Genomic DNA, 14,967 nt, shown 5'->3' with positions numbered 1-14,967 from the left:
TATACCATTTTTTTTTTTGAAACACTATATATATATATAAACATTTAATCAAGGCATTAACTTTCCTATTGCTAGATATATTCTCTTTCTCTTAAACTGCTTGACATTATCAAACTAATTGCTTTGAATGAAATACAAAAGTCAAATCACTATATCATAGTTCCAATAATGGAATGTTGAAAAAAAGTCAAAATAAAGTCTGAATTTCACTAATTAAACAATAGTTGTGTAAATTACATTAAAACAATAATTTAATAATGTTTTATTATTCTAATCATAGTTACCTTAAGTACATATAGTTATTATGGTACTCAATGGTATATGATCTTGCAAAATAGTTACTTAAAAGTGATGTATTCATGCCCTGTTCCAAAAGTAGTTTACATTTTTGGAAATCTCCGTAGGAAAAAGTTCCACAAAGATTGTGCCCAGAGGGCTCCTGCTACCTGTGGTCTGTCTGACGCTGCTGTTGATGCACTGCTGGACTGGCAAGGTTTGTGTTGAATGTCCAAAGCTTCTTTAGATCTGTTGGTGGCTAGATAGGACTTAATCCCTTGCGTGTGGAAAGAATGGAGTCTTTTGGTAACACAGTCTTTGAGTGTAGAGTCGTGGATTTTAATAATTAATAATGAATTTCAAAATGTTTGGAAAGTATTGAAAAAAATGACTACATATCTTTAGTTTAATAGTCAAATTTTTTGGTAAATTAAATGTACATTATTTTTTTCCTAATTTTTTACATGTATATATCTACAATATAAAGCACAAAGTAAGGCGTGTGTATGTATGTATGCTCGGAATAAAAATCAAAATCTTTTGACCAATCTTGATAAAACTTGACGTTAATGTTCCCTAGATCATGGTGAAGACCATAGTGTATGTTTAATATCTTTACCACTACCGGAGGGCCCTAAAAATAGACAAAAAGTAAATAATTATATCTCTATTAAAGTACGAAACTTTTTAACAAATGGGGTAAACCTGTTTTCACAGTATTTTATATTCTAATATGAATATGTTGGCCAAACGGGTAAACCATTTTCAAACTGTACTTTTATTTTTGTGGCAAAATTTTAAAATGTGAATGGAACATTCTCTAATTAGACTTAAATACAATCCAGTAGATCAGTAATACCCAAACTAAGTCTCATAAACTGCGGGTCATATCCGCTAGTATATATATATATATATATATATATATATATATATATATATATATATATATATATATATATATATAAAACACCAATCAAAACTAAATATCACATTTTACTGAACTTTGTTGAAAATATTTTATGCAGTAAAAAAAAGTTCCATTACTAAGTTACATCTTTAGAAAATAAAAATCAACCCTTTAATATATCTGTGCATTATTTGATCAGGTTCCATAGTTTCATCATAAGTATAGATATCATAGAGAAAGTGAAGATATTGTTATGATACTTAACATTTTCATTGACAAATTTTGTATTCTTTTGCCAATGCAGACTCTCCAATGTCTCATCGCAATTTGTACAAGCCTAGTTTATATTCTAACCACTTGGCTGACTATGACACCCTGAAACCAGTGGCTTCAATGCCCAGCATACCTGGTGGGCCTCTGCCTGATTCTGGCTCCAACACGTCTTCATGTAACTCCTCGTCACCCTCATCCCCTGCCAACCACCAGACATCATCAGACACCATCACCTCGCCCTCCCCTGTCCCATCCTATAACCCTGTGCAGTTTAGTTTCCCAGGTAAGTCCTATTCACATTATTGACTTTCGTTTGTTGTCTGAGTGGTATTGAGAACATTTCTCAAGTCTGCATACAGATTAATCTCAAATACATTGAAGATATTCTTTGAGCTCTTAAATAATAATAATAGTAATAATAATCTTTATTGTCCATATGGACATTTGTCTTACAATTTGTGCATTACACCAAACAAAAAAACATTATAACTATAAGAAACCAAAGTGTACATTCACACCAGACTCACTCATAATTTACATGGGACAAAGTTTATACCAGATTGTTCTTATTTAATGATTTGATTGCCAGGGGAACAAAAGAGTGTTTGTGTCTGTTTGTCTTTGCTATCAGTGTCTTGTATCTCTTTTGTGATGGTAAAATCACAAAATCCTGACACAAAGGGTGATTCTTTATTTCGAAGATCTTGTTAGCTTTTTTATAGATGTTTGTATCAAACAACTGCCCAAATGGGGTTTGTTTTTTGCCAATGATTTTACCAGCTTTACTTAAAGACGATCTTCTGAGTTCTGTTGAAAAGAATGAGATAGATCTGTAAAAAAAAATGTTTATTCACTTAACCAGTTTTTGTCTGATCTTTCTACAAGTTTGGGGGCACTGTGGCTGAGTGGTTAAGTGCTTGGCTTCTGAACCTGTTGTCCTGGCTTTGAATGTCAGTGAAGAAGAATTTTGGATTTTTAGGGCGCCCCTGGGTCCACCCAACTAAAAATTGTTGGTTGTTGTGCTCGCCACATGACATGCTTGTTAACCGTTGAATAAGAAACAGATGACTATAACATCATCTGCCCAATAGATCGCAAGGTCTGAAAGGGGAAAAAAACTTCTACAAGTTGATTGTTTCATTTTGTTATTAATTGTAAGTATGTGGGACATAAGCTACAAAGAGTAATAGAAATTTAGTTTCTCGAGAAAACATTTTCATTCAATAAATTCTTGACCTTTTCTATTCACTTCAAATATTCTCTAAAGCAATAAATTTGTGTTCTAACTCTTCAATACACTTTAAAATGAATGTGCTTATTTTGTTTCTTCATGTTAGATGTAGCCTCGACATTACCAGCAGACTTTGGTCAGACAGTCAGCACAGACTCCCCTGAGAGGTAAGCTGGGCATTTAGAATCTGTTCATTTGTTGTTGTTTTTTTTAAACTTAAATACTACCCATCTTTGACCTAAGATTTCCTTCCTTAATATCTGAAACTTACAGGTCAAGTTGTTTTTTCTTAATAATTATATTCTTTAAAATCTTTCTTACACATTTTTCAGACATTAGGGTTATTGTTCTGTCAAAACTTATAAAATTATCCCGAAATCCTCTTAGTTGCTTAATTGAAAAAACAATGGGTAAAAATACTTATAAAATGAAATTTCTTTCAAAAAGATTAAACAATGCTTTTTAACCAAAAGCAAAATTAATATTGCTGACCTTTCTGTTCAGAATTCCTCAACTTAAGAAATGTAATCTGGCTAGAGAAGAAAAAAAAAAGAAGTCAGTAATGACTAGTTTATCATAATTTAATATTTACATTTATTTAGAGTAACACTATTGGTAAAGCACTATAAACACTATATAAAACACTATAAACACTATTTGTAAAACACTATAAATTTTTGTTACTCCATGACAAGAAAAAGAAATGTATAGTAGCAGTGACTGAGTGGTTAAACAATTGGCTTCCAAACCTAGGATCCTGGGTTTGAATCTCAGTGAAGACTGGGATTTTGAATTTTGGGATTTTTAGGGCAGCCTAAGTCCTCCCAACTCTAATGGGTACCTGACTTAAGTTGGGGAAAGTAAAGGTTGGTCATTGTGCTGGCCACATACATTACACCCTGCTCGTTAACCGTTGGCCATAGAAACAGATTATTATTATAGCTTTTATATAGCGCTACTTTCATGCTTATAGCATGCTCAGAGCGCTTTTGGTCCAATCTCATTTGTGGACCGGTGGGGGGGGGGAGGGGGTATCTAGGAGTTGGTTTTCCGTGCTGCCTTTAGGCGCTCAGTAAACACAACTCTGCCCGAGTCGGGTGTCGAACCTCGAGCCCCCTCTAGGTAGCCAAGCCAAGCCAAGTTCAAGCGCACTTGGCCTCTCAACCTTATCATCTGCCTCATAGATAGCAAGGTCTGAGAGGGAACTTTTTTTTTAAGACAAAAGAAAAAAGAAATGTATAGTAGCAGTAATATATAAAACTTTAAGCCATAGCTGTTCAAGTATGGAACAGGTAGCACTTTAAACCAGTCAGGAAAGCAATTGATTTATTAGTATCTAAATTGAGATTGATTTAGTAGTATCTAAATCTCTAAGCAATTGATTTTAGTAGTATCTAAATCTCTAAGTGATTGATTTTAGTATCTAAATCTCTAAGCGATTGATTTAGTAGTATCTAAATCTCTTAGCAATTGATTTAGTAGTATCTAAATCTCTTAGCAATTGATTTAGTAGCATCTAAATCTATAAGTGACTGATTTAGAATTATATAAATCTCTCTGTGATTGACTTAGTAGTATCTAAATCTCTAAGCATACTAGACGCTACTTAAGGAGCATGATTAACACATGAATAAATGGAGGTATAATAATGTTGCTTGAAGGAGCACTGTAATTTAAAGAATGTATTATTAGGTAGAAAATGAACTAACCTCATTTTGTCTGTTGTCCACAGAGATGTTGTGAGTAGCAATACCTCCAATGATAGTGATAAAACTTTAATAGATGTAAGTACCAGGTGTCAGTACATTTGTAAGTGCTCATGCTGAATGAATAGCATAAGTAAACCATCTTTCTTTATTATGTCTACGTTACAGAGTAATGCTTCAGAACGTACTCTGCCGGACAGAGTGGATTCTGTAGACAGCCAGGATGAAAATTTCAGTTGGAACCGCCAGAATAGTGTAAGTTTGAAATAGTGTATGTTTTAATACTTTGATGTTTAAGTTATTGTTTTTTTATTCATATTCTTTTTACCCAATAAAAAAAAAAAGCAATTTAGGTTTTATTGAAGTTTTATTGATTTGGATTCTTGGTTTATAAATTTAGCTGGCAGCCACAATGAAAGAATGGGATATCCCATACGAAGACCTGAAAATAGGTGATAGGATTGGTGAAGGCAGACTTGGAACTGTATTTAGGTGGGTTGTTGTTGTTTTTTTCAGTACTCATTTACAACTTATCATATCCTGTATGCTAACCTATCCTTACAATGTTTATTATCATATCCTGTATGCTAACCTATCTTTACAATGTTTATTATCATATCCTGTATGCTAACCTATCCTTACAATGTTTATTATCATATCCTGTATGCTAACATATCCTTACAATGTTTATGATCATATCCTGTATGCTAACCTATCCTTACAATGATTATTATCATATCCTGTATGCTAACTTATCCTTACAATGTTTATGATCATATCCTGTATGCTAACCTATCTTTACAATGTTTATTATCATATCCTGTATGCTAACATATCCTTACAATGTTTATTGTCATATCCTGTATGCTAACCTATCCTTACAATGTTTATTATCATATTCTGTATGCTAACATATCCTAACAGTGAAGATGTAAAAGTTTTTTTTTTTACTTCTGTGTTAGAAGTAGTTTATTCTTTGGTCAGTTATTATCTGAATCAATGTAGTGTTTTGTTCCTTAAAGTATTTTAACTATTGTAAGCTTGTAAAAAATAATATTTGAAAAACAAAACATTGAGAATCACAAAAAACATCACATATTTATCATGCAACTATAGTTCATTTCATAGATTTGCAATAAGATAAGCTCATTGGATCATGATTTGACATGTATTAAAGCATGAGCTTTGAGCCCAAAGAATAGTGCAGTATTTATTTCCCATCATCACTCTAACCCTTTAGAAAACTGCATATTTTGTCATATTGTGCTAGTGATTTTACATTTCTTCACTGCCAACTGAAACATTTTAAATATTGTTCACAGAGGTCTGTGGCATGGGGATGTAGCAATAAAGGTGTTGGACACTGGGAGCAGTACAGACAATGAAGCTCAGTTGGCGGCTTTCAGACTAGAGGTTTGTTCTTTTCATGCTGTAGTGATTGTCATTTTATCTTTTTTGGTTTCATCATGAGTATTGTCATGCTATTATTGAATGGCCTAGCACTAAATGGAACCAGTCTCTTGGTCCCACTGAATCTTATAAAAACAAAACAAAAAATCCTGTTACTTAGGGGTCAACTATTTGCTTGTTTGGACCGAAAAGTTCCATTGAAAGGAAATTGATAGAAAGTCTAAATGTTGATGAGCATGCTAGTAGATATAGCTATAATAGAGTGTTCACCATCAACAAAAACTTTAACTCTTTTGTCAGAATAAAACATACATTTTTGCTTTGCTTTCTCTCCGTAATTACTTACCACATTCTGGTGGAATCAACGTTGGTAATGTCAGTTAGGAGAGAAAGAGTTAAAACTTTAAGCACTATTTCTCCAAGCTTAAATGTTCATATAGTACGTACACTTATCTCTCAACAGTTGGCTGTTTTAAGAAAGACCCGCCATGAAAATTTAGTATTATTTATGGGTGCCTGCATGAAGCCACCCAAATTAGCCATTGTCACCAGGTATGTTACAGAATCATTTTGTTTGTTTTGTTTGTTAAGTTTTTATTTGATGGTGTTGACATGGCATTTGATATGACATTTGGTATGACATTTGGCATCTTGCTTTCAGCTTTTGTAAAGGTGAGACCTTGTATACCATGCTCCACTTGAACAAGAGCATATTTAAGATCAGTAAAGCTATCATCATAGCCTCACAGATTGCACAGGTTCGTAGAAGACTCTCTTGTTGTTTTTTTTTGCTTTTATGGTAGCAAGTCACAGAAGTGGAGGTGCGGTGGCTGAGCTGTAAGCGCTGGGTCCCGGGTTCAAAACCTGGTGAAGACTGGGATTTTTTTAATGTTGGGATCTTCAGGCACCCCTGAGTCCACCCAGCTCTAATGGGTACCTGACATTATTTGGGAAAAGTAAAGGTGGTTTGTTGTTGAGCTGACATGACACCCTTGTTAACAGAAACAGATGACATTTACATCACCTGTCCCATAGATCTCAAAAGTCTGAAAGGGAGTGGACAGAAAAATATAGAAGTGCAGATCTTAGAGACCGTGGAGAGTGGCATGTTTTTGTCGAGGCCCTATGTTCCATGAGGAACTCAAAGGAGTGATGATGATGATAATTGTATAGTGCACAGTAAAGTATTTGTTATACTTAGGATAATTATATCCTCATCATCATCATCTTTCATTTGCGTTCCTCATGGAAAACAGTAAAAACATGCCACTCTCCTCGGGTCTCTTGCTAGTTTTTTAATGGCTTCCCAGCTCTTTCCTGTCCTCTCTGCTTCGTCTAGTACACTGCGCTGCCACATTCTTTTTGGCCATCCTCTATGTCTTGTGGCCTGGGGGTTCCACTCTAATGCCTGCCTAGCTCTGTTGTTGGTATCTTTTTTAAGGGTGTGACCAAGCCATCTCCATTTCCTCTCTAAGATCTGCACCTCTATATTTCTCTGTCCACCCATCTCCCACTGTTTGGTGTTCTGTATTTACTATAATTACATCCCAGTATTCATATATATATTATGCAGTAAATTAATTCAATTTAGTATAATTAAATAATTTATCAGTAAAGTAATTAATTAACTAATGACCACTCATGATTATTTCAGGGCATGAGTTACCTGCATGCAAGGAGCATCATTCACAAAGATTTAAGGACAAAAAATATTTTCATGGATTGTGGGAAAGTTGTCATCACTGACTTTGGGTTATTTCATGTGACTAAACTATGTCGGGGTTCAAAGTGAGTGTTAATTGTACATCATTAGTTCTCTAAGCTGAACACAGTGGCCCCCTCCCCTCCAAAGATAACTATTGGCTTAACAATACTGGTAATGTCTTCAATTTCGAAGATTAAGGATGAGTACAGTGTTTCACATGGCTATGCTTACCCAGCTGCGACCTGCCTATGATGCAGACAAAACTGGCTTAGTGTTATGATTAAAGCTTTGTTAGTTTAACTTATAGGATACTGGCATAGTGTTATGAGGGTCATTGGATCAAACTCAATTTAGAACTGTAAAAAAGAAATATCAGTTTGTAAATTTTTTTTTGGTTCTATAACATTCACTTGGAACTGTAAGTTAGTTAGTATGTTGATGTGATAGTAAATTGATTGAAGTCTTTAGGAACATTTTAATAATCATTAAAGGTAATTCTAGAATGAAGAGATGTGTTTACTATTAAGGTTTTATAACTAGGTTCAGTTAAATGTTTTCTAAGATTTGAGCCTAGGCTTACAGAGGTGACCACAATTTGACCATTGACAACTTTGCAGTGAAGAGAAATGTGTGAGTCACTTGATGGCATTACAGGATTGAGTGGTCAAAACTTTGACCTACCAGAATTTCAAAATAAGACAAATGGCTAAATCTGGTTACTATCTGCAAATACTTGAAACTGCACACGTTTATTTAAAAAACTGGGGACTTTAGATATCCTATGAGATGGGATATTGAAATTGAGTATTTAAATGTTCCTTTTGGTGGCGGTATGCAACTTATATCATTTTTATAATATTTGTTACGATCATAATCTTTCTGGTGCTCTCTGTTTATTGCATAGCATTTATCTCTTCTTTTGCTTCCAGGAAAGATAACTGGCTAAGTGTCCCAAAAGGTTGGTTGTGCTACTTGGCCCCTGAGTTAATACGATCTCTCCGAGCTATGCAGCAGTCCCAGTCTGACTTGCCTTTTACAAAGATGTCAGACCTCTACGCTTTTGGGTAATTTATTCATCTCTTGTAATCTCAACTGGTATTCTGTGTGATTACAGTATCCTGTCACTTCTATGTCTCAACTGACTTTTCCATTCTCCTCATAGATTTTATTTTGAGATTCCATCATCTCTGTTTCAGGACTGTATGGTTTGAATTGCTATGCAATGATTGGCCCTTTCGTAGTCAACCTTGTGAGACTGTGATTTGGCAAGTGGGCAAGGGTATTAAGCAATCCCTCAGTTCTGTAACAGCCCCTAGAGAAGTCAAGGTAAACCCCAAAGTTTGTTACATTTGCCTTTCATCTTTTATATTATATATATTATAGCTTTTATATAGCGCTACTTTCATGCTTATAGCATGCTCAGAGCGCTTTTGGTCCGATCTCATTTGTGGACCAGTTGGGAGGGGGGTATCTAGGAGTTGGTTTTCTGTGCTGCCTTTAGGCGCTCAGTAAACACAACTCTGCGCGAGTCGGGTGTCGAACCTCAAGCCCCCTTCTAGGAAGCCAAGCCAAGTTCAAGCGCACTTGACCTCTCGACCACGGTTCCATCTTTTACACATTTCTGAATTTTAATGTGGTACAATGTTATTATAATTTTTAAAATTTATATTTTTACTAGTTAATGGCTTGTCATGGCGATTTCCCAACTTGGTATTATTTTTTTTTTCTTCTTTCTCTCTTGCCAGGAAATTCTCATGTCTTGCTGGACTTTCCGAGCAGAAGACAGGCCTGACTTTGCCCAGATAACTAAAGCTTTAGGACGCATCCCTCAGACACGGCTCATCAGAAGCCCTTCACATCCTTGTCAACTTAGTCGATCGACAGATGCCTTGGTCTACTCGTGACCATTACATCAAAATGTGTTAATTAGTAATCTGCAGTTAATTAGTAAGAGCCAGCTGAATCTGCAGTTAATTAGTAAGAGCCGCCTGAATCTGCAGCTTGCAATGAGTAAATTTGTTGTATAATAATTCAAGTGTGTACATCCTGTCTTTGATCAGAGTGCACAAGGATAAGAGGCTGAGATCTCCGATGAACAGTTTTGTGAAGCTAGCTAGTGACTTCTGTTTCCAGGATACAGACACTGGAGCACACAGAATGTGATGTTAGGATTTAGAATATTAACAGATTGGACTCTACTACTGTTTTTACAGCAAAAGGAAGTTAACCAAAAAAAAATATTCAGACGGATATCGGACAGTTTTCCATTCAAAACTGTTCACTTTGATCTTGTAATAGAAAGTGTTTTCTTTGAAATGAACATTGTGTTTTTCCCTTAAATGTACTTAGCTTATTGTTGTGCTAAACCTCCAATCGATATATATTATAGATATATTCTACATATTTATGGTTCTCCTGGTGACCTACACGCAGTGTGCAAGGCACCAGATACTGTGATAGTCGGTCCTATAGCATGTAGAAGTCCCCATTCAGTGTGCTTCTCCCTCCCCGAGCTCATTCCTCATTTGCCTCCCTTATTGCCTCCCTTTACTCCGCATATGGAACACATCGCAGTTCTGAATGATCCGAACAGTCTCTGATAGCTGCCAGACGTAGAGGTCACAGACTTAAGAGAAAACAAAACATCTTGTTGGACATGTTTAATTCATATAAGGTTCAGATGGCGTTTTTCTTTCAATGATGATTGCATTCTTCTTGTGATTATTGAAAACTTTTAAATTCTAAAAATTTTAAATTGTGTTTTTTTTTTGTTTTTTTTTTTTATCATTGACATTCTTGTGTTATGTTTTTAACCATCATTCGTTGGAACATCAGACATTAGATTCTGTCATTAGTTTTTTTTGTGCATTGTGCAAGAGTATAATAGAGTTAGGCAAACCCATTGGACTTTCACAAGATTTTGTTTTATATTATAAATATATATATAGTCTAGGTGTTTGTGGGATCTAAGTGTGTTTGTTTGGATAGAATTTCAAGTTTTATTTGCATGTCTCCTAAGGTTGTATGTCCCATGCCTTCATGGACTTCAGCATTTGTTCTATGTGCCTCTGTCACAATAGATAATTGAACAAAGCAGTAGAATGTCCATTTTTCTTTCTATTTAGTTTTTTGTATCTGATAAAAAACAAGTTTTTTTTTTCTATTTCTTTGTATCTGTTAAAACCAAGTTTTCTTTCTATCTTGTTCTTTGTATCTGATAAAAACCAGTTTTCTTTCTATCTGGTTCTTTGAATGTTAAAAAAAAATTCTTTCTATCTAGTTCTTTGTATCTGATAAAAAACAGTTTTCTTTCTATCTGGTTCTTTGAATGTTAAAAAAAATTCTTTCTATCTAGTTCTTTGTATCTGATAAAAACCAGTTTTCTTTCTATCTGGTTCTTTGAATGTTAAAAAAAATTCTTTCTATCTAGTTCTTTGTATCTGATAAAAACCAAGTTTTCTTCTAATGGGATTTCAGAAAGTAGGAAAATGTGAGCTTGCTGCCTCCAGAAATTCAAGTTTGTCTCCAGACACTACAGTCCTTAAATGGGCAAACAAATTCATTATGCTCACCACTTGCTATTAAGGTGATATGAGATTGTGGACTTCTGGTAATGCCTAAGAAATCTTTCATCACCAACTCCATCCTATTTGTCCCCGAGAAGTTGTTTTACTCTGCTGTTGTATAGAATGCACAAACTCTCATTTGAAATAGTCCATCACCAAATTATGCATATTTTGCCTGGCACAACCTTTCAAAGCAGTTACAAAAAGCCCAGACTCCCTTTACAGTGTTGACCAGATTGACATGCAGGTAGCATTCCTTATGAGGGAGCTACTCCAACAGAGAGATGCCTGTTGTTTTGTTTTGCACATTGTTTTGTATTTTCTTAAAAAAAAAAAAAAGAGGAACACCTCCATTCATGAAGGATGTTTTTGTCTATAATTAGCATTTTTAAGTGTACCACTACTAATTCTTTTTTTGACCTGACTAATTTAGACAGGTTTTTCTATGCACCTGAAAGAGCTAAAAGTCCATTGATTAGAAAACAAAAATGTTTTTGTGCTTCCATTAAGAAGGATAGATATTCTGAAAAGTTGTCATTGCAATGCATTGCAAACTGGGCTGCACATGAAACTTGTGTGTTATAGACCAAATTCTGTCAACACCTAACTAGCTACTCTTTTTTTTTTCTGATATGAGGGAGTTGCTTTTTGTGCATAATGTTCCTCCTTCTTTTTGAGCTTTTCAGCCCTTCCTCTACTGTAAAGGGGAGATCCTTGTAAACATGCCTCTTCCCTCTACTGTAAAGGGGAGATCCTTGTAAACATGCCTCTTCCCTCTACTGTAAAGGGGAGATCCTTGTAAACATGCCTCTTCCCTCTACTGTAAAGGGGAGATCCTTGTAAACATGCCTCTTCCCTCTACTGTAAAGGGGAGATCCTTGTAAACATGCCTCTTCCCTCAACTGTAAAGGGGAGATCCTTGAAAACATGCCTCTTCCCTCTACTGTAAAGGGGAGATCCTTGTAAACTTGCTCCTTTCTTCTACTCCTAAGGGAAATCCTTGCACACGTTGCCCATGAGTTAAACAAATTATTTATTAACCCTTTCAAGCCTTCTCCAACTTGAATGATTGTGTGTCAGTGTTGTCTGCATATATACTTTTCCTAAGCAGCCTTGGTTGTTGTACAAGACAGTAATCTTTGGATTGTTTTGCGTCACAGTTGAAACTCATAACCTTTACTTGCATAATCAGTTTGTCTTTGAAATTCATTCATTTGAAAAATTATTTTTTTTTTTCTTTAAAACAAAAGAAATTGTTGACTTTATTTCCTGTTGGTCAGCTTCTTTGTCAAGCTTTCTTGTGCCTGGATGGACCTTGTCCATAGCGCATCTGTGACTTCCACAAAAGCTGTGCATCTTAGCTGATATGTGTTCAACTGATTTGTGTGTAAATGTTTAGCTGGGCTTGCAGACTAATTGACAGAGGGACCTGGGTGCTTGCCATGGGATAAAAGATGTTTTCAAGTCAGTGAACTTAGTAGCATTATTTTATTCCTTGATTCCTTATGCATTTGTTGAATACAAAGTAGTTTTAGTGTTAAATAATGAGCTTTTTTCCCTTTGTGTAAATGGGCTTATTCCCACTGTCCCTTTGCTGTTCTGTATCATTGGGGCATACATGAAAAAAAAAATTCTTATGAATTTCACAATGCAGTTTAAAATTGTGCTTATCATTGCAAATATAAATTGTATATTTTCAGACAAACTTTGTTTGTTTGTTTTAGTACTTGATCTATTCATTCAAGTCAAATGTTGACCAAATTTGGTTGTAGTTCTGACCAGATACCTTGAAGGTGACATGTCAGTCATGATTGCTAGGTAATGAGCCACCTGGAAACTTGTAACTAATTGACTCATCTCAGAATAATTCAAATCACCATGCTGTATAAAACTTGTGTTCATTAGGTGGATGATTGCAAGGACTCAATAGACTGCTCGACCTGTTGTGAATGTGTATGGACATGCTGTATGTCAACCTGATTTTATTGTCCTTTAGGCTTATCTCTCTTAATGTTCTACAGCTGTGTTGGAAGTGTGCTACATCTTGTATTGTGCTGTACAGCTGTGTTGGAAATGTGCTACATCATGTCTTGTGTTATAAAGCTGTGTTGGAAGTGTGCTACATCATGTCTTGTGTGTACAGCTCTATTGGAAGTGTGCTACATCATGTCTTGTGTGTACAGCTCTATTGGAAGTGTGCTACATCATGTCTTGTGTGTACAGCTCTATTGGAAGTGTGCTACATCATGTCTTGCGTGTACAGCTCTATTGGAAGTGTGCTACATCATGTCTTGTGTGTACAGCTCTATTGGAAGTGTGCCACATCTTGTGTTGGAAGTGTGCTACATCATGTCTTGTGTGTACAGCTCTATTGGAAGTGTGCTACATCATGTCTTGTGTGTACAGCTCTATTGGAAGTGTGCCACATCTTGTGTTGGAAGTGTGCTACATCATGTCTTGTGTGTACAGCTCTATTGGAAGTGTGCCACATCTTGTGTTGGAAGTGTGCTACATCATGTCTTGTGTGTACAGCTCTATTGGAAGTGTGCCACATCTTGTCTTGGAAATGTGCTACATCATGTCTTGTGTGTACAGCTCTATTGGAAGTGTGCTACATCATGTCTTGTGTGTACAGCTCTATTGGAAGTGTGCTACATCGTGTCTTGTGTGTACAGCTCTATTGGAAGTGTGCTACATCATGTCTTGTGTGTACAGCTCTATTGGAAGTGTGCTACATCATGTCTTGTGTGTACAGCTCTATTAGAAGTGTGCTACATCATGTCTTGTGTGTACAGCTCTATTGGAAGTGTGCTACATCATGTCTTGTGTTGGAAGTGTGCTGCATCATGTCTTGTGCTGTAAAGCTGTGTTGGAAGTGTGCTACATCATGTCTTGTGTGTGCAGCTCTATTGGAAGTGTGCTACATCATGTCTTGTGTGTGCAGCTCTATTGGAAGTGTGCTACATCATGTCTTGTGCTGTAAAGCTGTGTTGGAAGTGTGCTACATCATGTCCTATGCTGTACAGCTGTGTTGGAAGTGTGCTACATCATGTCTTGTGTGTACAGCTCTATTGGAAGTGTGCTACATCATGTCTTGTGTGTACAGCTCTATTGGAAGTGTGCTACATCATGTCTTGTGTGTGCAGCTCTATTGGAAGTGTGCTACATCATGTCTTGTGCTGTAAAGCTGTGTTGGAAGTGTGCTACATCATGTCTTGTGTTTTCTTTAATTGTACAAATCTAAAGATGGTTGTAGCACAAGAGTCGAGAAATTATTTAAAAACAATTAAACTTGCATAAAATAATGGTGTACCCTGTTGTTGTTGTTTTTTGTCTGAGTCGGGCAAGTCTAAACTAAACTGAAACCTATTAATGTAACAGAATGAACCACTCAGGTATGTCTAAACCAGATGCCCAAAATACAGCCTGCGGGCCATGGTTCTATCCAGGCCGCCAAAAAGTCAGCAGAAAGTGTAGAAAATCCCTCTTTTATAAAAACAAAAATTGAAAAATGCATCTTTTTCTACATTAGGGCCCTCACTATTAACCATTAACATTTGTGTTTCTGAAATGGGACTGTAGAATCTTCCAGGAAAAGGGAACGGATCTTTACTTTTTTGTGGAACATGCTACTAAGCCAACATATTTGATTTGTAAAGAAAGAGTAGCTGTTTAAAAAACAAAACATAAATAATGGCATGAAACCCATCTGATGGCATTCTTAATTTGAGCCGCAAATAAAAGATTGTTAAACTACACTTAGAGATTGGATATTGATGAGAATTTTTACCAAAAAGAGGCAAGAAAATGAGTCGGTGGTAAAGCTAACTACAATGTGGCTCACATTTGAAGTAGAGAAATGAAGCCACTTTCTGACGAGTAAAAAAAAAAAG

At 35.7% G+C, this 14,967-nt stretch overlaps 1 protein-coding gene across 2 annotated transcripts in view; it reads left to right on the top strand.

The window, feature by feature from the left end:
* Positions 1 to 14,380, top strand: part of LOC106057941 (kinase suppressor of Ras 2-like) — a 28,059-nt gene extending 13,679 nt beyond the window's left edge. For both annotated transcript variants that reach the window (XM_056006069.1, XM_056006068.1), the window contains exons 8-20: positions 405 to 493; positions 1,488 to 1,739; positions 2,794 to 2,854; positions 4,420 to 4,471; positions 4,562 to 4,648; positions 4,794 to 4,885; positions 5,716 to 5,806; positions 6,267 to 6,355; positions 6,465 to 6,561; positions 7,458 to 7,591; positions 8,438 to 8,572; positions 8,705 to 8,834; positions 9,254 to 14,380. In XM_056006069.1, the coding sequence (XP_055862044.1) occupies positions 405 to 493; positions 1,488 to 1,739; positions 2,794 to 2,854; positions 4,420 to 4,471; positions 4,562 to 4,648; positions 4,794 to 4,885; positions 5,716 to 5,806; positions 6,267 to 6,355; positions 6,465 to 6,561; positions 7,458 to 7,591; positions 8,438 to 8,572; positions 8,705 to 8,834; positions 9,254 to 9,412 (1,468 nt within the window). In that variant the 3' untranslated portion in view covers positions 9,413 to 14,380. The remainder of the gene's footprint in view (positions 1 to 404; positions 494 to 1,487; positions 1,740 to 2,793; positions 2,855 to 4,419; positions 4,472 to 4,561; positions 4,649 to 4,793; positions 4,886 to 5,715; positions 5,807 to 6,266; positions 6,356 to 6,464; positions 6,562 to 7,457; positions 7,592 to 8,437; positions 8,573 to 8,704; positions 8,835 to 9,253) is intronic.
* The last annotated feature ends 587 nt before the right edge of the window (positions 14,381 to 14,967 follow it).

Source organism: Biomphalaria glabrata, chromosome 12 (assembly GCF_947242115.1).
Source record: "Biomphalaria glabrata chromosome 12, xgBioGlab47.1, whole genome shotgun sequence".
Classification (NCBI taxonomy): Eukaryota; Metazoa; Mollusca; class Gastropoda; family Planorbidae; genus Biomphalaria; species Biomphalaria glabrata.
The sequence above is the reverse complement of the archived record's forward strand: the minus strand, read 5'-3'. Positions and strand labels throughout refer to the sequence as shown.